Consider the following 22464-nt stretch of genomic DNA (forward strand, 5'->3'; position numbering starts at 1 on the left):
CAACCCTGAGAACTAACCCAAAGTGCAGCCTTTCCCCAATAGATGGGGTTGCTGTATTCCTTGGCAGGTACTTAAAGAGCACCTGGCTTGGCCATCCTGTTTAGCACAACATCTCTGCCACTCCTGTCAACATTTTTTTGTTGATTTTCAGCTCTAGTGAAGAGTGAGGCAGAGAAACAGAACACAAACTGCTGTGTCAGCTGGGATCCATGGTCTGGGAAACAATCCTGACCTGCACCAGAGACTCTGAGAGCCACTTCCAGCAGCAAGTCTACAGTCTTCCTTCCAAAGGATCTGAGATTCGTCTTTACCCATCACACATCCCTGTCTGCCCCCTGAAGGGAAAAATCAAGTCTTGTTCCAGACTCACACCTAGGACAGGAAGGATGGACCCCAAACTAATCACACTGACTTCCCTGTGGTGTTGCAGGAATCATTCTGGTTAAACTGGTTTCCAACCATAACATCTGTTGACATGTCTCACTAGGAAACACTTACTGCTAACATCCATGTTTCATTCCCACTTTACCTCCCTGTCCTTCTCAGCAACAAGAGGGCATTGCACATTTCCCAGTGCCACCTCCCTACTTTTCTTCTTGGTGCTGAGGCCATGGGACACCAGAAGCCTTCTTGTCTAATAAACCATGGCTCCGGTGAGCTGCAGGCCTGGCCTCTCCTGCCCTCACAGCCTCTCCCAAGGAAGCAGGCAAAACACAGCCTGAGCTATCTCAGGGAATGGCATCTCCAAGCAGGCAGGCTCAGTGGCCCTGCAACTCATAACCATAAAAACAGATGCTGTGTTATGTGTTGGCACTGGAATTTCAGTATCAACTTCCAGCTACCTCCACATCCAAGGAATCCAAACAAAACTCTCACATCCTATCCAGGTTCACTGAAGTTTCTGGCAGGGACAACAGGATGGCACTGCCAGACCTGCGCTATTTTGACTTGCTGACACACAAGTCTCAACACCTTTGATCCATCACTCACTGGCCTCTCCAGACTGTGTCTGTCTTTCTCTCTACAGATGACAATCACTCGAGGAGCTTTTGTGATAACTACTTTTTTTTTTTTGTAGTTCACACTCAAAGATGCCATTTACACATGCAGCAAGGAGCTGAACTTCCCTGCTGCAGGAGATGAAAGGCAGAGTAGATATGGAAGGAGAAAAATGGAGAGAATGTTTAGAGGGAGAAAATGAGTGGATAAAGATGCAGGATAATCTGGGAAGATTTATTTGTAACAGAGTTTGGGAAGGAACAGGGATCCCAAGGCTTGGACTGGCATGAGGCAATTCAAAAGAGCACTCATTTTTCCATTAGCTGATGGGATCAAGGAAGGGAGATGATGTCTGAAAAGAGAAAGAATGTGAATTCATACTTGAGGGGTTTGAAGAAGACAGCACACTACACCTGGAAGGGCAAACAGGACACAGGAGGGAAATCTCACTGTTTTAGCCAGCCCACCTTTCAGCCTCAAGACTTTCTGGCTCTTTAGGTTGGGCTGAACATGAGCAGCCTGAGACAGTTTTAACCTGGTGCTCTTTTGAGCAAAATACACAAAGGACAGAGATCCAAATCCTGACATAAGGACACACTGCAGGCACTGGAACAAGAACTAAGCTCCATTCATTATCCTGTGGAGATCAGCTCCTGAGGTGCCTCATCCTGCAATTGCAGAGATGTTCCTGACCAGCTGTCCTGGGCTGAGGGCTGCCCAGGAGGCAGGAAATTGGCTCTCCTATCCCTGGCACTCCTGCAGCTCTTCTTGGCTGCCTGTGAGCCACTTCACATGGGTGCAATGCCACATCTTGCTTCCCTTCCTGCTCCCTGGACCAGGAGCCAGGCTGCTGCTCCATGTGGCCTCAGGGCTGGAGCACGGTCACACCCTGACCTTCTCTCAGTGCCCTGGGGCCACTCCTGTCCCTGCTCTTCTCACCTCAACTCAGACACAGCTCCTCCAGTAGCCCCAGCACTCCTGGCACTGAGCACCTGGCTCATCCCACTGCAGCCCCCTCACCATCTAGCCACAGGAACATGGAATGTTACACTCTGGATCCTGTTCCCACAGAAACCCACGTACTTGCAGGAAGTTGCTTTTCCTCAGCTCTGTCAGAGTGATCTTCCCCGACCAGGACCGATTGACCGTGTAGAATATCCTCTGTATAACCTGCAACATATGAACAGTGCTCTTGAAACAACTCCTGAAACACAGCAGCTTGGGAATTGAAATGCAGTACCTTGGTTTATTCACTCATCCTAAGGAGACCTCTTTTTGAAAACTGTTTTGTGATCTTTTCTGTGGTACTACTATCCTTAATTGACAACACAGTCTGAAAGCAACATTTGCTTCTTAAACAGTATTATCCCTTTCCAGTCTGAAAACATTTTCACTGCTCTAAATTCAGCTCTTTGGGCATGCAGATGTATTATTGACATCAGGGAACATAATCAAATTGCTGATGAATCACTTTGAGTTTTTCACATTTAAGGGGACATAGTTTGTGTGGATCCCAAATGAAATAGGATTCTGGGGAAAAGAAGAAAGACAAAAAAAAAGACTTCTGACTCTTCTGATTCCTGCAGAGGAAGCAAGACATGGAAATGAAAGGCACAGTTAATGTCTGACCCACTGTAACTATAACAATGCCTCGTGTTCCCAGTGCCTCTGCTGATAGTAAGCAGGAGAGGTTCTGTTTGCAATTATTTTGGGCAGGTGTTAACCTCATTTGCCTCCTTTCCAGATCTGCCTCTGGTGAAAGTGAGCAAAAATCATGGGGGAGAGGCACAGAACACTCAGAAGCCCAAAGCAAACAGCTCCAAGGGTGAGACTGAGCTCACTCCCAAGCTCCTCACAAAGGAAACAGCCCTTCCCAATCTGCTCCTTGTCAGCTGTCAAGTATCATCACAGAGTGGGAAAAACACACATGTGTGACCAAGCACATGCAAGAATAAACCCAACAGGGCAAACAAACATATACAAAGAACAAATAAATATCACCAGCATGAGAAAGGAGGAATAGAATTAATTTGACTATCAGCACTGGAATCTTGTTGATCAAACCTTTGATGTCTCTGACATGTTGGCACCTTCCCCCAGAATTTTGGTAACATTTAGTGCACACTATTCCAACACAAAAAGTGACTTTACACAACAATGTGGACATTACAGGGATCAATCCAGCTAGCAGATTAAATGGGATGGATTTCTCTTTTAGCCAGAACTAGTTTCAAGTGGGCAACCACTACTGAAGGGCCTTCTTTGAACTCAGTCAAACAAGTGCTGGTTCTTAGTCCAGACCAGATCCAGAACCAAATATGAGAATGCTCCCAACAGTCTGCTTTGGGATACACAGTGAGACAGTAATTGATGATGGCACACACAACTCTGAGAGCAACAAGAAATCAAACGGATTCAAATATACCCTAAAGAGAGAGAATTGATAGATTCAACTTAGCTGAACATGACATCTTTTGGTAACACTGCAGGGCCTTCACCATTCCAAGCCTAAAAGGTGGATATCCTTTTAAAGTTGGGTGTCATTTTAATTACAAACAGACCAAAAACCAGATTTATCATAACTGTAGCAGCTACTGAGCAAAGTCCTGTGCCCTGTGTAGCACAAGAGGTCAGACTAGGTAATCACAATGATCCTTTCTGGTCTTAAGCACAATGTTTGTCTCTTCCTTCGTGCCTCTGGCAGCCACTGCCATTCTGGTCTCTATTTCTGGACTTTGTTTGGCTTTTGCTGCCAGCTTGCACAAGAGCTCAGAGACTGGAGTGGTCTCACCTCACACATCACCCATTATCACACCTGACAACTTCGTAGCAACTCTTAAAAATACAGAGTGTTCACACCATTGCAAGGACACAAAAATGGCAATCCCAAGAATCAGAAACAGGACCCCATACCAGTAATTACTCTTCTCCTCTGCCTGCAGGGTAGTAAAAGATAACAAACTATTCCCATTTGTGACACACAAAAAACTGTTTGTCTACCAGACCACATTGATAGAGATGTTCAATCTGCTCCCTATCTGTAAAAATAAGCCATTCAGAGGTAAAATGGGATCTCTTTTCATGTCTCTTGCCATGTCCAGACATTCAGTGAAAGCTTTATGATTCAAATAATGGCCCAGTTTCCATGGACAGTACATGGTATATAATCACTATAAAATCTCAGTACTTCTCTTTTTCTTTTCCAGGTTGTAAACACCAAGCTGTCAAAAAAAGCATTTGGGAAATGTCCTAGAACATCATTACCCTGCCTGAGATGATGTGCAGCATGCAAGCCACGCTTGTCACTTAGGCCATAACTGGCTTCATTTTTCTGAGTTCAGTACACCACCATAGACCCACAGAACACCTTGAGTTGGAAGAGGGCACAAGTCAAATATTTAATCAGCCTTTGGAAACAGGAGCCTCTTTCTACTTTCCCATTATCCTCACATAATTGACCTCCAGGCCCAAACCATTCACGGATGAGTTTCAGACCTTTCCCCCATCTTCCCACAGAAGAACAAAAACAATACCATTTCTGGACAAAACAGGAACCTTTATTAATCCCTGTGGCCATTGTCCCCTTACATATTTGCATTGGTGCTACAGTATAAGCTGAAGTATTTTTCCACAAGCTTTAATCTTTGAATTGTTTTTAGCTCACAGCTTTCCAAGAGCTGCATGCATGCACTGCTAACTCTGAGCCTGGCTTGAACACTCAGGTAGAAGTCACACTAAAGCTTTACAACAAATGCCACAGGATATTCTGTGATGTTCTGCATCATCTTCACCAGCTTCAGGAGTTGTCTCTGTTGAAACAAACACAACTGGTTTAGTAATACAGTGGCCAATAAAACAGATATGACACAGATAAAATTCCAGCCTGCTGTGTCCAAAAGGCCCCTTTAAAAGGTTCTGAGGTGGCAATAAGAACTGAAATATGCAGTCACATCTTACCCATCCTAGACTGTGAGGTCACTCTCCAGGGGATTTCAGCCAAGTGATGCTGTATCCAGCAATGAACACAAAGCCATGTGTCCTTATGGCCCTTGTCTGTAACACAAACATGAACTGTAATTCCTGTGTGGCAGCAAATGCAACATTCTGTCTCTGTAGGGAGGTATAAGGCACTCTACCTTGAAGCAATGAAAATGATCCAAGTGGTCTCAAAATCCAAGGACAAAGCTGTTTCCTTCATTGCCTCCTGGTGAAAATACTGGATTTTGTAACATTTAAGAGGGATGTGCCAAACTGTGAAAGGAGAGGTGAGCAATAGAACTCCTGCTATCAGGGAGCAGAGGCACTGCTGCAGAGGACTGAGTGCTGCCCCTGCAGATGGGGACAGCCTGCCCAGCAGCCTCCTGCCTCCCCACATGCTGGCCCTGCTCCCCCCAGGGGGATTCTGCTGTTGGCACAAACCCCCAGAGCAGTGCTGTCCTGACAGCTGAAGGACAGCTCACCTTTGTCAGGTGTGCTGCTCCACAGCCCTCTCCACAGCCACAGGCACCACATTCCCTGCTGCCTCTGGAGCAAGCCCTGGAATCCACCTCTGTGCCAGCACTGCCAGTGAGGATGCCCAGGGGCTCCCACTGCAGCAGGAAAGCACAGAGGACATACAAACAGCATCAAGAAGCTCTGAGGAGCTTTGTGTACTTATGAAAGTCTGGTTCTGTGACTGCTTTGGTGACACTGCATCAAAGGAAGGAAAAGGTGCTGCCTTTTTGTAGAAGCCTACACTTCAGTTGTCTGGAAGTGGAAGCTCAGCTTCACACAGCTCGTCTCAGCCACACCATGCAGTGCCCCTGGTGAGTCCAGAAAGGGCAGCAAGGGGGATCATGTGAGGGATTACTCTACAAAGACTCTGTTTTTTGCCTGAAAAGTACAGGAAGTGTGTGATTTAAGAGGAATCCATAAAGGCAGATGCAGAGAATTGCCTTTGTCAGCAGCCAAGGTAACCACACATGGCATTGACCAGTGGATACTGCAGTCAGAAACTGACCCTAGTGTCACCTTAAACCTTTCAGTCTCACCTTCCATGCACTTGAAGTGCCAAATACCAGGGTGCACATGCCACAGGCACTTTCCACACTCATCCATTCACATGCCTCCATAAACTCCCTGGCCATCCCTATACCTGTTCTGCCTTAATGTTTATGTTGTCTTGCTCCACAGGGACTAAACACATTGATTATACACTGCTGTTCACTGTCATGTTCAAGTGCATCTGAAACATTTAGAATGGATTCTTGTGATACATTTTCATTAGTGTGACAGTCCAGGTTTTGCCTGAAGAAGCGTCTTTGTGCCATCTGCTCCTTACAGGAAAGGAACAAGCATGTGTGTGCCAGGAGCCTCCCAGCTGCCATGTGTGGTGCAGCCCCAGGCAGGCCCTGGCAAGCGAACAGGAGAAACTTTAAGCCCTGAGCCCTGTTGGGATACAGATCCTACCAGGTTTGTCATTATTTGAATTTGTTACTGCTGCAGAGATAAAACTTCCCAATATTTATACATTTTATCCAGATTCATACCCAACAAGAGTCAAGCTCAAGGCTTAAAAAAAAAAAAAAAAAAAAAAAGTATACAAACACACTTAGGTAAAGTACCAGCCTAAAGTACCAGAGCTGGAACAAAGCTACTGAACAAACCCCAGCCACAAACCCAGTCACAAAAGCTTGGGGACAGAGAGCCTGGACAAGCACCCTGGCAAAAGGAAGGTTGGACAGCAGATCCCTGGGTGCTTTGTACTGAGGAACAGGCACAGATTCTCCAAGCCTCAGTGACAGAAACCTTCCAACAGGCAGCCTTCCATGTCTCAGCCCAGCACAATTTAGGGTGACTTATCAGGTCCCAAAGACCAAAGAACTTCTTTTCCATTCATCAGGCCAAAAAAGATGTTTTTATAGATTTGCTTAAGACCAGAAACAACCATTATTAACCTTTGGACTAACCCCTTGCACACATAAGCAGATTATTTTTCTTTTGGAAACAGTTGCTAAAATACCTCATGGTCAGTAATACTAAGAACACCTATATTTTTAAATAACTGAAGGATTTGCTGGCTGGAACAGTGACAGATCCCAAAGGGAGGCAGTGGCATCACAGGGGATCAAAGAGGCAGCCTACCGTTGTAATATACCGGGAGTGGAACTCTGGGGCATCCTTCAGGAACGTGAGGCCAGGATGAGTTTCCACCACATCCTGCAAGGTAAGAGGAAATGGAATGGAGTAGATTTTCTCTCCTTTTAATGCTTACAAGTTACTGGGTTTACAAACCAATACTTTTCCTTAGTCTTGAAACTATTTGCAGCATTAACAATAAAACTGAAATATTTTAATCTATCAAGTGAACCTTCTATTACAGTAATAGAATGCATTTGCTGGCAATACGCACCTGGTGGGCCAGTTTGATTTACTTAAGGACAGAAAAACAAAGGAAGAGAGTTAGTGAGTAGATGAAAACTCATTTTCATTGAACGAGACAAAAATTCATTAGTTGACCATGCAACTATCTCCTGTCCAAGATTTTTTTTGTTTTCCTCCATTCATTGAAGATATTAACATTTGTTAGAACTAGGTGTCAGAAATAACATTCCTTGAGAAAGACTCCTACGTCCAATGAAAGCTCTGTGAGCCTCAGAATGCTTACAGATATGATTAGTACTTTTCCAAAATTCACCTGGACTACCTGTGGAGACACCTCTTTCTCAAGACCAGCTTTTTGCAAGTCAAACACTGTCTCACAATGCCAAATCTGCATGATTAAATCCATGGAGAAACGGCTCAGATCCTGAATGAATCAGGTTAGATCCTGTATGAATCAATGCCTGTGTAATATTTCTCCACGTCTGACTCCTCTACCCTTTAAAGGTGTTCCAAGTTCTGCTGTGCCTGTTCCATGCCATGGTGCCCTCAGGGGGGTGATGTGCCCAAATTTTGGGCAGTATCACAGGATGTCTCAGATGGTGGTGTAAATCAGGGTAATTTTGCTGATCTCTGGCTGACTGACAGACAGGACTGTGCTTGCCTTGGATTGCACCAGGAGCTAAAGAGCAGAGCTGTAATCCACCAGGAAAGGCAGTGTGCCCAGTGGAGAAGAGATGAGGAGCAACATGAGAAAATTTACCCATCACAGCCCCAGTTCTGTTTGAGAGACAAAACAGCCAGTGCAGACACAAAATCTTTCCCCAAAGCAGCACCTCACAGAGGTTTTACCCAGAGGGAAACACGGGGTGAGAAATCTAGGGATATGTGGGAAAGATCAGAAAAAGTACAACAGCTGATCAGAGAAGCAGATGGATGGGATTTATAGAGACACTATAGAGAAGCCCTAAAGCTATCCAGAGTCTGCCTAAATGGCCACAAATAATTTAAAAAACTGTACTTTGTTAAAACTTAATGAAAGAGAAAGAAAGACGTGAAATGATGATGTGCAGATTTAGCCTGAATATTAGGAAAAAAAATAAACAGTGAGACTTGTGCATGAGCAGGTTTAGAGGCATATACAGAACAATTGGAACTGCAGAAATTTTGCCAAGCTTTCCATGTGATATTGTATCTGGTAGTCTGGCTAGACAAATTCATTTATAACAGTCTTGCCAAGCAACTTTTACAACTTTCCCAAAAATCTTTTATGTTGTGCTTGACTATCAACAGCAATAAGCATTATTCCCAATATCCACATAGAGAAATGGGGCAAATTCCAGCCTGGTTACCAGGCACTAATTAATATGAATCCTGACAAGAGACCAGTCCTCAGTGCCTTTAGCAGGATTTGCAGCTGGTTTGGCACTTAAGCACTTAAAAAAGCTTATTTCTATTTCACTCCAAAATGAACCCCAGGCAGCTGCTGTTCATTCTTGGTAAATATTTAATGCCATGGAAATCAGGAAGGTGCTACGTGAAGGTAGCTCTGTGCCCACCATCCCTGCAGAGCTGTGGCAGTACCTGGAGCAGAGGGATGAAGTCCTCCTGTTGTAGGCAGTCACAGCCAGGCTTTGCCAGAAGGGAAGTGAACCTGGAGGCATCGTCGTGGCAGTTCCGCAGGATTCTGCAGGAGAGGGGAGGAGTTATCCCAGCCCTGAGCACCTCCCAGCCTGCCAGGAGCCCCGGCAGGGTCCCAAAGGCCTCTCAGCACAGCACACCTGTGCTTGAATCAGCAAATGCTGACCTCAAACTACCACCACTTCCTTCGAGGTCTTTCAGCTGCTGCACCAGGGCACTCAGTGGGGATTTCTTCCAGGTTATCACTGCTGTGGTAAAGCAGGTTTCTAACTAAGCAGAGTAAGTAAGCTGACTCCTGCCAGGGCTGCAGGCTCACTCCAAGTGAATAGCACCAGCCCAGTGGGATGCCACAGGATGTGCTCTCCAATGTAACTCTTCATTATACTGCAGTATTTGAGGAGATTGCCAAGCTACAGGGACTGAATATTCACCCAGAAAAATCACTTCTCAGAAAGAAAAAGGGTATCCCCTGTCAATTATGACCCATCTGGAGCTGTGCACCAAAGCCACAGAGAACAGCCTAATGAAGGCATTAGTTGGACTAAGTATTTGGAGAAGTGTGTGAACTCAGTCCTCTTTGGTTGACAGTGTGCATCTGACACACCAGTTCTTGTCTCTGTCTTCTCACACAAAATACTGGACTGGCCAAAGGTACCACAGTTACATGACTCACTCCAGGGAAACTCAGGAGAGAGGAACTCCATGCCCATTTACCAACCGGTAACAGAACACAACATTTGGATATATCAAACACTACATTGTTCACGTAGTATTAGGGAAATTCAGAAAACTACACTGTTTTCTTCATTAACTGTGAAAATACAAATGCTCTGTAATTATTTACTGTGAGTGATTATTCACCACTTTCCTCTCCTCAAAGTGTATGAACATAGTACTGTACTGGCTGTAGTTCTCCAGCAGAGATCACACTAACTTGTTTCCTGCTGATTCTGGCCCCATCAGTCTGGGAAAGGCAGACTTTACAAAAAAAAAAAAAAAGGGCTATTTCAAATAACCAAAAAAAGATTTAGCAATCCTGTTGGCTGCACATTCCTATCATGGTAACTGTCAATTAACAGATATATTATAAATCAGCTGCAGAAAGAGGTGCTAATGTTTTAGCTTTAAAAAGCTGGCACATTAAGATAAATCCCAAAGCCCTGTTTTAGCTACAAACAAAAAGATCTGACATCCAGAAGGGTTTTATATTGAGCAATTCCTATAGACTTTACAGGCAGCAAACGTGGCATTTTGAGAAGACAGTCACCTACTAAGAAACTTGAAAATAGGCTTCAGCAACTAAAGACACCTGGTTTAAAGCTACACCTGTGTTCACACATCTGCAGTTGAACTTCACCAGAAATACTACATTTCTTCTGCTTTTCAGCTTTCCAGCAAAGATTTTCTAACTGTCAGAGGGGAAGAGGAAGGGATAAAAAATAATATCTTTCTAAAAGAGCAATTAAGTGAGAAAAGCATACAAAGCTTGGCTTGGAAATGGGGTAGGTAAAAGGATACAGAAGAGGGACATGACCACAGTCTGCAAATATCTGAAGGATGTGAAAATCAGAGAAGTGAAAATGTGGTATCATACATTAGGGATTAATTAGAAGTAATTGGAGGAACCTAAGGAAGGAAAATATATTGTCTGTGTCAAGACAAACTTAGAGATCACAGTCACCCCTAACATTTTTGTAATTTTGCCAGGGTAACTAGAAGCTGTTTTGACAACATCATCACAGGAAATACTTTGGGAATTCAGGGTTAAAGGCTACATCAAGAATCTGACGAGCAACCATTAAGTAAAAAATTAGAACTCTCTCTGGAGAGGAGATGGAGACACTGTTCAGGTGTTTCACAAAGTAGACTAAAGCCTGAACTGCCCTGGAGGGAAAAGGATTAGGTGAGAGAACAAATCTGCTCCAGGTCAGAGCTGACTCCAAGCACAGTGCATCCATCCAGAGCTCTCCATTCCCAGAGTGTGGACTGTCAAACCCCACAGGTGAATTCAACAGCTTGTCCGGGGAAGGTAGTAACTATTAAAGCTCCCAGAGTACTCAGTTGTATGATGATGCTTGTTTCCACATTCCTCTTTCTGTCCTGTAACACTATCACACACCTCCTCTCCCAATCCCCAAATAGCACTTGCTTAGTGCACCAGTGTAGAGCAATTAGGGTGGGCACAAATATACCCCAAATCCACAGACAACTACCAGGTATCTCAGAATAGCTGACAATTCTGGGGAGCCTTCAAATACATTTTATACACCAACTAACTCAAAACATCTTACTATCTATACAAGTCCTTCTAAGTTTGTGGATGTCACATGGAAACAAGTGTTCAGAGAGCTTGGGCGGGGGGGGGGGGGAAACCTAAGCTGATGGAGATTTTTAAGCCACGTAAAGAGGAGTTGTAAAGTTTGGTGGAAAAGAAGGAAAAACAAAATACTTGTATGGCAGGTTGATCTCTTCTTCCAGAAAGAGCTTTGCATTTGCTATACTCACTTTCTCCACATGGACACAAAGGAGTGCACAGAGACACGTCCTGTCCTCTCTCCCCCTGATGCACTGAACAGAGGTGCTTTCCAGTAGAGTGGGCAGCCACAGATCTGTAAGGAAAAGCCAGGGCAACGAGGAATATAAAAGCAGTCCCAAGAGGAACCTGCTTGTTTACACACCAGATTCACCACTGAGACTTTACATAAGGGAAATAAAGTGGTAATGGCTTTCTGACTCACCTGTGTGCCATTTGCTGCATGCCAAGGTTGAGAATTCGCTCATAACTTTCTACTTTGTCACGTGCCTTTTCACGTGGCTGAGAAACAACACGTCCTCTCAGGCTGGAAAAAGGATCTGGGCTACTCAAGCTCTTAAGCTTTGTCTGAACTGTTTAGCTCAATTCCCTAGGAAGGGGAGTGGAGAGACAAGCGTCTCCTTCCAGAAGGACACAGACACCAGTTACCCCACCCTAATAGAGGAGGGTCCCATTCTCATATGGGATAACCTCTCACAGGCAGCAAGGGAACCTCAAGTCTAATTACAGACAATTAATGAGTAAATGCCTAAAGGTGAAGTAAACCCTGCAATTTTCAGTGCAGTGCCTTCCACCCAGCACAGTTCATTATTTCCAGCACTGCGAGATCTCAGCAGGGGAACACAAAAATGAAAGCACACATGGAAATACTGATTCCAACCAACGGACTCCCTGACCAGCACTTTTGAACCAGCCTCTGCAGAAGCTGCTGGCTCCCAGTGGCAGTCCATGGAAGCTCTGGCATTGTGGACTCTCTAGGGCCTTGGCAAAGCAGGCTTGGAAATGGTGTCAGACACTCAGTTGCTCACACTGTCAAGCACCTCCTCTTTACCACAAAGACCTTTCCAGCCACTGTCCTGACTCCAGACAAGTTATCAGAATACCCACAAACACTGGCTTTGGAGGGAGCGCAGGTTCAAGCCAGATTCTGACCTAAGCCAGATCCAGGCAAGAAGGATGTTACAGCAAATGGAAGCAGGAATATTTTGAAGAAGCACCTGAAGCATCATTTCTGCTACAAAGCCTCTTTCATGCCCTCTGTTAAGCAGGACTATCCTGCAAGTCCATTCTCAGCTTCTTGTCCACACCTGTATGTTTCTTTGGGAATCTTAATCAGCCCAAGAACTGCTTTTGAATTTATCAATTTCTATGTCAGGTAGCTGTGCTTCTACAGGTGTTTGGCCCCTCTGAGGAAAGAATGACTTTTATTTTTTGTTGTTTTCTTTGTGCAGCTGGTTTTGAAGCATTTATTTCAGAGCTCCAAATGGCACCATTGTCAATAATCCCATGGATCAGAACCCAGCCTTACATAACTAAGTGGCAAGGAGCACACCCATGTAGAGACCAGATGGAAAGGCAGGAGTCTCTTCTGCACCACCCTCCTGCTTTTCAATGTTCAAACACTTTTTGGTCAAGCAAAGATTTCCTATTTATATTTTCAGAGCAGGTTTACAAATAGTGTGACTGGATTCGTTTCAAAACAAAGAAAACCAACCTAGTCTCTCCTTTCAAGAAAACCTTCTTTCTTGCAAAACAAGTGCTGCTCTTGGAGAGAGCCTCATTGCTCAGTGTACAGTGCCAGAGACTCATTCAGGGCAAGCTGATCCTCCAGGATGTGTCTGATAAATGCTGGGCTTAGATCAGCAGCACTGCAAACTGCAGCTGAAGGAGAGGGACATCTGCAGGGTGCTCCCTCCCACACAACTGCTGTGTGTTGTGCCCTGAAGGCAGAACTCATCACCAGCTGTCCCACCTGCCTTGTGGATACAGAACATGCACAGCTCAGGGGCTGAGGCTGACTGGACATTTCCCCCTTCCACATCCAGGGAGCTGGATGTTGGAAGCTTCTTCCTTACACAACACTGCAATAGCACCTACAGCTCATGCTAGTTAGCAGGACAGCTACAAAAAGCCACAAAAAGGGCAGCTGATACTACCTGAAGCCACAGAGGCAGACAACTTTCTCAACCTTCTGGGCAGAAATATGAAGGAATAGAGAAACAAATGTAATTTGTATTTGCTAAGAAAGCTTAGAGAACTGCTTCATAAATCAAAGCAAGAACAAACACACACATCTAATGTGACAATCAGCAAACTGAGCTCATTTTTGTTTACTATTATCTAAATCTAAACAAAAAACTTCAGATCAAAAGGATAATAGTTCTTTTTTTTCCCTACAACAGCTGTGAGATAGACTGAAACTAAAGCAAGGTATCTCTCCCAAAAAATTAAAAACCTAAAGAATAGAATCACAGAATCATTAAGGTTGGAAAAGACCTCCAAGCCCATCTCTGGTTACCTTAGCAATTTTCCCCATTTCACAGATGTTTGCTTTCTCATCTTCAAACTCTGTAAAGGCCTCTTCAATCCTGGCAATGATTTCTTCATGGTTAGTGCAGACGTTTGGGAGTCCTTTAGGGAAGTAGAAACGTGGAATGTTTATGGGCACAGGGGTACTGCTGGTGGCTTTATTCACAGGCAGAGGAGTGCAAGTGCTAACCACAGGCTGCAGGGGGGCTGGGGATGAAGTTCCTGCCTTCTTCTCTTGTTTACTTTGAGCCTGAAAATACAATGAATAACAAACACATTTTAACATCATGGTACATGGAGCAGGAAAGAATAGTTTGTGCTTCCAGTGATTAGGAGAAAATTAAAGCCCACCAACAACTAAATTATAGCACAGGGATAAAAATGCATCTTAAATGGGCAATTAAAAATTTCTGCATTATGAACCAGTGCAAGATTAGGATATGTCACACCTGCTTTTATGCCATTTCTAAGTATTTTATATATCTAGCTGTGGATCATGATTTCCTGTTGAGTCACAGGAGAACACACTCTGCAATTCAGTGATACCACAGACAAGGACAATGCTTTTTCTTGTCATGCTGGTCTCGGTCTTGTCATTCTGCCCCATGAACAACAAAGTATCTGCTCTTTAGTATTTTCCCTCTGAACCAGAGCACCCACCCACACAAACGGCCCGCCTAAAGTATGAGCAAACTTACATTCAAACAAGGACATTTTCTATCCCTTGGGAACATAATTAGTTTTGACAAAGTACTGTGTCAGAGATAATTTAAAAAAAAAAAAAAATTCAAGACTTCCTTTTCAATTTCAGCAAGCCTTTTATGCTGTGCCCAACTGAAACTGTCCCAGACCAGATTTTTTTTAAAGGTACTAAGCACTGGTAAATCAATTTTTCCATCAGGAATTAGGAGCAGCCAGCAGAGAGTCATTAGGCACTCACATGATGTCTTCTCCTCACTCCCCTCCTGTCTTTAAGGAACATATGGCTGATATGGTGATCCCCACTGGATCCCCTCTCCAATGGATCTCTAGTTCTAGCTCTACATCACAGGCAGCATTTGTATTTAAGTACACAATGAGACCCTAAACCAGGGAATTTTTCAGACATGGGAGGGAACATTTTAAACTTTGACAAGTAACTACATTATAAACTGCAAAATCAGCTGCTGAAATGTGGAGGGATGAGGAATTCCCTGCTCCCCCACAAAGACACTCCTTGAGAAAAGGCAACAGGCTTTCCCGCTGCACAATGGTTCCAATGCAAAAGAGTTTTATTAATGTAACAACATATGTGATAAGGCTCAGCAGGCAACAGTGAAGTAAATACAGCTGCGACTTTCAGTTTGTTTATTCTAACTGTTTCAAAACAAAATGGTTTCAGGATAAAGCAGCCAAGTCTGAGTCCACTAAATGCAGAAGAATGTATATGATGAACTGACTTTGCTTTATTTGCTCCAAGCTATAAACTTGGAGCTTCTTTCTTAACACATACTGAATCTCCCAACTAGCCACAGATTTGCTTTCAATAAGGTAAAGAAGTGAGAATTGTAAAAGATTCTTTAAGCACTACTTTTACCTGCAGTTTATAATACTTTATAACCCATTCATTAGAGACCCATGAAAGGAGAGAGAAGGATTTTCCTCCTCTTCACTCCTCTGGTTCATGACTCTTTCTTTAAATGGGAGGACCTCTTTCTTCTCCCAAATGCTGCCCCATTTCAGGAGCAGGAACACCGGCACACACATGCCACCAGGCAGAACACACTTTTGTCCTTAACTGCTCTGTACAGAACGCATCAACCTGGAGCTTGGGGTTCTTCAAGTTGTCATCCCCTCTTTCTTGCTACACAGGAAAAGCTGGAGATCATTTTCAGCCTTCAGTACTTCTATCAGTACCAGTATTTAGTCTGAACAGCTCTTAACCTTTGGAGAGCCAGCCTGATCACCAACACCTGTTCTCCCTCTTGTCCTCCTTGACTGTTTTTCCTCAGACATTGCATGTCTTTGGGTCTGCCCCTGAGTGATGCTGGAGCTCAGAGGGGCCAGCTCTGAGGCTCAGGGAGTTCCTGGGGCTCATGAGTGCTGGAGGAGGGTGAGCATCAGCCCTGGCCCCTCTGTCCCACAGTAGGACAGTGCAGGTCTGAGGTGGTGGCAGAGCTTAAGCTGGGGAGAGCTGGACCCTCACTTTGGGAGTGCAGTTCACAGGGTTAAATAAAAGGCAACCCTTCTCCTGGCTTCCTCCTGCCCTTTCCTAAGTGGAGCACCAAAAGCAAAGCCCAGACCAAATGAATGTGTGTGGGGAGGGAGCACCTGGCCCCAGTCCAGGGATCACACAAATCACCACTTCTGCTTTTACCATCTGCTCTCACCCTGCCTGCCCTGCCCAGCCAGGGGCTTCTCCAGCCAGGACCTCGCTCTGCTCAGGAGTTTTCCCTTTCTGGATCCCAGCAGAGGGGAAGTTCCTGCTGGTCTCTCACAGCACCATATTCATACAAACAATGCAAAGCTGGAAAACGTCGAGGTGCCAACTGCAGCCACTTGACTTCTATAATAGGACTTCACATCAGTTTGCTGGAAGGCCACTTCTCACAAACAGGTTTATTGCTCCCTAATCTCTTCAGGACACGCAGGCACTCCTGGCTGCCAGCACTGGGAGGAACGAAGAGAAATGACTCAAACTTAATAAAAAGTTCCACAAACCAAGATGTTCTTTCAAAGGACACTGACTTTTCACTGTAACAACACATCCCCTTCCCTAACAGTAAAAGGGAATGATAAAATTGTATTTTTGTTTTCTTGGAAGGTGAAGAGAAGTCCCCAAGTAGAGCACAACAGCACTGGGCCATTTCCCTCCCCTTCTGCATTTTACACATGGCACACAGCCTGAGCTGACTATGCTGGAACACAACTCAGCCCCCCTCCCCAGGTCTCCACCTCGCAAAACTCTGAGCAACTCCTCTGCCTCCAGGTACTCCCAGAGCCAGCAATGCTCGGTACCAGCTCACACAAGTCAGGACCACAGGGAATGTATTCATTTCCTGATCCACATCCACCATACAAGGCAAAAGGTCAGACATCTATAGGAGACAAACAGGGAATTCTGCTGGGCTTTGAAGGAAGGAGCCACTGTGGACACAGGTTCCCCACTGACCTTCCCTGTAAGTCTGACTCACTCACTCCTGCTCAGTCCAAGCCAAACTAGGAGCAAGCATTGCTCAGGGATAGCTGCTTTTCACATTCTGCCTCAGGAATAGAAATACAATTTTTGGACTTTGTCTTCCTCCTTCTCATATAAGAAATGAGCTGTTTATGACACAAAGAGAAAAAAATGAGCAGCAACTAGTCCTTATGGATTTTGTTCCCTAGAACAACCTCACAAATTAATACTCTGGGATGGGCATAACCAGATGTAAACCACTGTGGGGACAAGACAAAGTTAATTACAACTTTTCGTGAAAAAAAATTTAAGAAAGTGGTATGATGGGAAATTCTGTGGAAATTCCTTGGAAATAAACAGTTTCTTATTGCAAAAAATTAGCCTTAAATGCCGTTTGCCTAGCAGAACACACTTCTCCAACAGGGACGTGCATTTTCAGAGAGGACAACTAAGAAAGGAAATGACAAATACTCTAATAAATCTTTTAGTTTTGTTGCAATAATTAACAGATAAACATTTTTTCCTTTTTTGCTCAAGGGAAAGGTGAGATTGAAGGCCATTTTTAAATACCACTCTGTAGCATTCTGTAATTTACCCTAACTAAAATCTGCCCATCCACTATATCTCCTTTAGCCAGCCATACAATTTATTTACGGGCAGACAAAAATAGTGACATCTGTGTTATAAATAAACCAGACAGAACTACAGCCTCATTGTAGCTACACAAACAAAGCACAGACTAAATCTCTGCCATCCCAGCCTGTCTCCCAGGGATGTGCCAGTCCCAGCAGAAAACTCCATGGAAGGAAGCAGTATCACATCAAGTGCTCAAATTCTTTCTACTTCTTCCCTCTGGTCCTAGGCTCCAACAGGGTCCTAGATAATATATTTACCAGTTTCTTGTTTTATTTCCAAATGGGATATTGTAATCCTCTTTTCTAGGGTACAGTGACTCAGCCTGGGTTCTCGCAGTCCACAGTGCTGACTTAATGTCTCCTTTCATTTTTCATAGTTCCTGCCTTCCTGATGCCTGATGGTACCTGGACACAAGCCATCCTCAAAGCTCATCAGTTCTCCAGCACTGGTTTGTATCTCTAGCCCGAGACTTTCTCTTTCTTGAAGCCCTTTCCCATCAATGAACCTTCTGCTGCCTCTTTCTTACCCATTTCTAAGGACAGCAAGAACAAAGGCTCATCTGCACATGGCTCCAAACATCACAGAGCTATGAGAAAATGCATTTCTGGAGAGAATATTTTCTTCTAGGAAACAAACTCACCAGCAGAAACAAAGTCAAATCACAGAAAAACAAAAATGAAAACAAACTCTACCTAAGCAACTCAAACCCAAAAGGACTTAGGTGGGAGCAGACACAGTTCTAATTGTAAGGCTGGATCAAGTTCCTCATGGCCTTTATCCAGCTGAGTTTTGCAGAGGCCTCACACAGCTCCACTGACAAGTGTGCCCATAGACATGGCCCTCAGCACCAGTTCAGGCTGGGAACCCCCTGGCTGAGCAACAGCCCTGCAGAGAAGGGCTGGTGGAGGGGATGGTGTGCACGGGCTGAGCGTGAGCCTGCAGCAAGGGCTGACTACAAATAAGGCAAATGATGTCCTGGACTGCCTTAGGAGTGAGGCCAGGAAAACACGGGATGTTGTTACCTCTCTGTCTGACACTAGCAAGGCTGCATCTGGGTTCCTGGGACCAGTTTTGGGCCTTCACTTCAAAAAAGGGATGGGAAGAGACCAGGCAGAGATGTAAAGGAGGGAAATCAGGAAGCTGGGATCAGGATCAGGCAGCAGGAGAGTCTGAGGACTGGCCCTGGCTAGCTATGAGAAGGGGAAACCAAGGGCTAAACACATTAGAAGTGCAGTTACAGTGACAATGGAACTAAACTGGAGCTTGGGAGGGTTAGGCTGAAGGACACTGAAGGAAGTACAGCCTGTGAGAGGTCACCAAGAGGGGCTGGGCAAATCCCTATCCTTGGGGAAAGCCAGTGCTGATGTGACCCAGTGTTGGAAATAGTATTCCCACAAGTGAGATGTTGGATTAGAGACCTCTCTTCCTCCCAGCACTGCTATGGGAGGCTCTCTGATCCTTCGATAAATAGTCTCACAAAGGATAAGCACAAGAACTGAAATTTTCAGCTCCTGAGATAGAAGTTCACCAACACCCTTCTCCCCTTGCCTTCCTGGCCAACATCTGTGTGCTCCACAAAGCACCTCTCATTCACTTCTCTGCTCCCTATCACCAGCTTTTCACCTGCCAGCCCTTTTGTTTCCTTACTGGGCCCTGTTACCCCTACTCAGCTCATCCCAAGGCCCAGGTATAGCCCCACAAGGCACAACATTTAACTATACCTCGCTGCTGCCAGTGGGAGAACTCCCATCCCTGCCCTCCACAGGTCCACTGTCACTCTGGGAACCCATTTAACCCTTGCAAAGGCAGCAAACAGACTTGGATCCAATTTGTTGCTGGATTATATTTTACTGTTATGAATTAAGCCAGCTCTCAGAAATATCTGTGGGGCCCAGGGCAAGAGAAGGGTGACACACGGTGAGGAGGGAGCAAGAAAAGAAGAATAAGACCATCTTTTTTGAATACTGCAAGTGACCACTGCAGTATTTCACTTGCCTTGAACCGGCAGCCCCAGAGCAGTCACTCCCAAGGCATTCAGCAGCGAAAAGTGTTCCTGACCAAGCCTCGTCCATTTTTCCAGCTGTTCTACCCGGAGGTCTCATCCCCTCCCTGCAAACCCTACCCCGGTTATATCCTTAGTGATCAGACTAACTCTGGAGAGGGAATTTAGCTGTGCTGTGGTTCCTGACAGTCTCTCCAAACTGCTCGGCCCCGCCCAAGCCATTACTGCACATTATTACCTCATCCAATTCTCCCCCAGGGAGTGAAAAACACACGTTCCAGAGATTAACCTCTGAGACGTACTTTAACCTGTCACCAGAACGCATGAAAAAATGTGCCACAATATGTTTTGGAGCAATTTTAATGCTGTTTCTTAGGAAACAGCTGCACTGCTCCTAATTTCAACTTTTTAACTTCCTCACTGGGTCACCCATTATTTAAATATAAATAAAGCTCAAGATGGTCCGATTTCAGCAAATAGTGAACCCTCTAAATCTGGACTGACTACATGTCTATTTGGTGTCCTGGCACATCCAATCTTTTGTCAGTTGTTCCAGAGAGCGAGTACAGCAGCTGGGATTTACCAAAAACATACAGCTGTGATACAATTTCCATTTCTTTGGCTACACCTCGGTGATCTTCAGGGTCATTTCCAGACCAAATGACTCTATTATCTCCTTCAGCCACAGCCCAGAAAGAGCAGGAAACAGCACAAAGAAGCACCTTGGGATGGTAAAATCATAAAAACCAAAGCCAGGTAGGCTGGTGTGCACAGATTTGTACAGTTCACAGCAGACAGCAGAACGTTGTGGCTCTTCCAACATGCAACAACAAACATTCAGAGCAATCACACAAAAAATCTCACAGAAAATACTTAAGTCTAACAATACTTCTCCCCATTATTAAATCATTGCCTTTGCTGTTAATTTCCCCCCTTGTTTACAAAGACATTTTAACTCTGCAATCTAAGCCTGGAAGGTTTATTTTTAAACCTGCTGGTATCTAGCTGCAAATAACTTTCTGCAAATAGACACGCCTAGGGGGGACACAGATTGATTCTCTGATCCAATAAAAAAATTACAAGAAAAAAAAAAAAAGATAAAGAAATGCCAAGCGTCCAAACCTGGGCCTGCTGGAAGGCCTTGAGCCGCCTCTTGAATCGAGATGGAAGAACAAAGTCACAGCCCTTGGCAAGGAAAGCTAGCTCCCCTCCCAGATCTGGGTCCCTCCGCAGAGAACTCTCCTTGATCATCATCCTGGGCAGCTCCTAAGCAGATGTTGACCTTTCCAGGAGGGGCACGGGCACTCTGGAGGAGACCACGTCAAGACCAGCACGTTGCTTTCTTGGTTTTGATATTTTACAGGCAAAAAATGACAAATGGCTTCAACATATTATGTCTTCTCTCTCTTCACAAGGACAACATCTAGCAATTTTATCTCACTCCTGAAGCCAGAGCTCCCAATTTTAACCAATATTCAAAGTGTCTTTCAGTACCACCAGGATCTTCTGCCTTCTTGTAATACTTTAATTGAGAAACATGATCTACAAGTGAATCTATTTCCCTGCTGGCTACATGACAGACAATCTGTCCTTGGCTTGTAATAGGCCAGGGGTGACATGAGAAAGGAAGCACCCACCACCACTACCAAGAGCTCTAAAATTAGATGCTCTGCAGAAGTGGCTAAATATACCATCTTCCCCAATAGTTCCTACTTTGTGTGCTCCAGTGCTGAGACCTGAGGGGCACCCCTGGGTCAGTCAGGCTCAGCTGGAGTTAAACCAGGCTCAGCCAAGGGCCCTGCCTGTGGGATGGCAGTGGTTTGAGGTCCCCACTGCTGAGGTGATGAAGCAGAGGAGCAACATTAGTTCCCACTCCTGACTGAAGGCTGTAATTTTCAAAAAACATCATTTTTTCTTTCTTGCTGGAAAAAGCAAATCATCTAGTTCCTTGAATGCCAAGCAAGCACATAAGGATGATCTTGGATAATAAGCTCAGTCATTCCCAAGCAGCTCTTAAGGAAACAGTTTCCTAAAGACATCAAAATGCATCATTCTTGTTATTCACTTTCCCCATAATTCTCACCAGGCAAAGGCAAAGCAATTCTCAGGGGACAATAGCCTACTTTTTCTCTGCACAACTTGGAGCAAGCAGACTTCAAACCCTTGTTTTAACTTTGTCTAGGCTTCTTAGAAGTATGTTCTCCCTCTCTTATCATAAGAATGGTGCTGAACAAGGGCCTAAATCCAATTCTTCCTACACAAAAGAGTCCCATGGAGTGCTTCCCCTACTTGACTGTAAAACGTGAGCTGCTCTGCCAGGACGCTGTGTAAGTTCAGTAACACAGAAAAATACCCAATCTCGAGCTAGTAGGGCTTGCTCTCATCAAGGTATTGCATTTGGAATGCAAAGATCTCAGTGAGCCTCACAACAGAAAGCTTTTATTGGACATGTGTCTCTGATGTCTTTTCCTGGGTTCCTGTAGAAAGCCCTAAGCTAACATGAAGCCCAAATGAGCACAAAGCCTGACAGTGACACAAAGAGGATGGGGATGAAAAAATAAACTCCAAAAAGGAAAAGGCAGGCAGGAATGTTTGAAGTGGAACTGCCACCAAATAAAGGATATACAGATCCATATGCAACACATTTGGAACAAATTTGCTTTTTCTTACTCTGACAATATTTTTCTAAACATTAAGGCAATACCTAAAGAGCCCATGAGGCTGCACTGTGCTGGGAGTGCTGCAGATCTCATGCAGCAGCATGTCAGGAGGTGATTTATTGTAAATCATCTGTGGTAAGTGATGAATTACTTCATGTTCTGCTTA

The 22464-nt window shown here is 44.7% G+C and overlaps 1 protein-coding gene across 4 annotated transcripts in view; it reads right to left on the reverse strand.

The window, feature by feature from the left end:
* PPP2R3A (protein phosphatase 2 regulatory subunit B''alpha) overlaps positions 1–22464 on the reverse strand; it is a 56169-nt gene that overhangs the window by 12940 nt on the left and 20765 nt on the right. For all 4 annotated transcript variants that reach the window (XM_083868479.1, XM_083868480.1, XM_083868478.1 and 1 more), the window contains exons 3-7: positions 13833–14093; positions 11506–11609; positions 8944–9046; positions 7123–7197; positions 2083–2169 (exon numbers count right to left, since the gene is read on the reverse strand). In XM_083868479.1, the coding sequence (XP_083724605.1) occupies positions 2083–2169; positions 7123–7197; positions 8944–9046; positions 11506–11609; positions 13833–14093 (630 nt within the window). The remainder of the gene's footprint in view (positions 1–2082; positions 2170–7122; positions 7198–8943; positions 9047–11505; positions 11610–13832; positions 14094–22464) is intronic.

This window comes from Zosterops lateralis, assembly GCF_965231275.1.
Source record: "Zosterops lateralis genome assembly, chromosome: 10".
NCBI lineage: Eukaryota > Metazoa > Chordata > Aves > Passeriformes > Zosteropidae > Zosterops > Zosterops lateralis.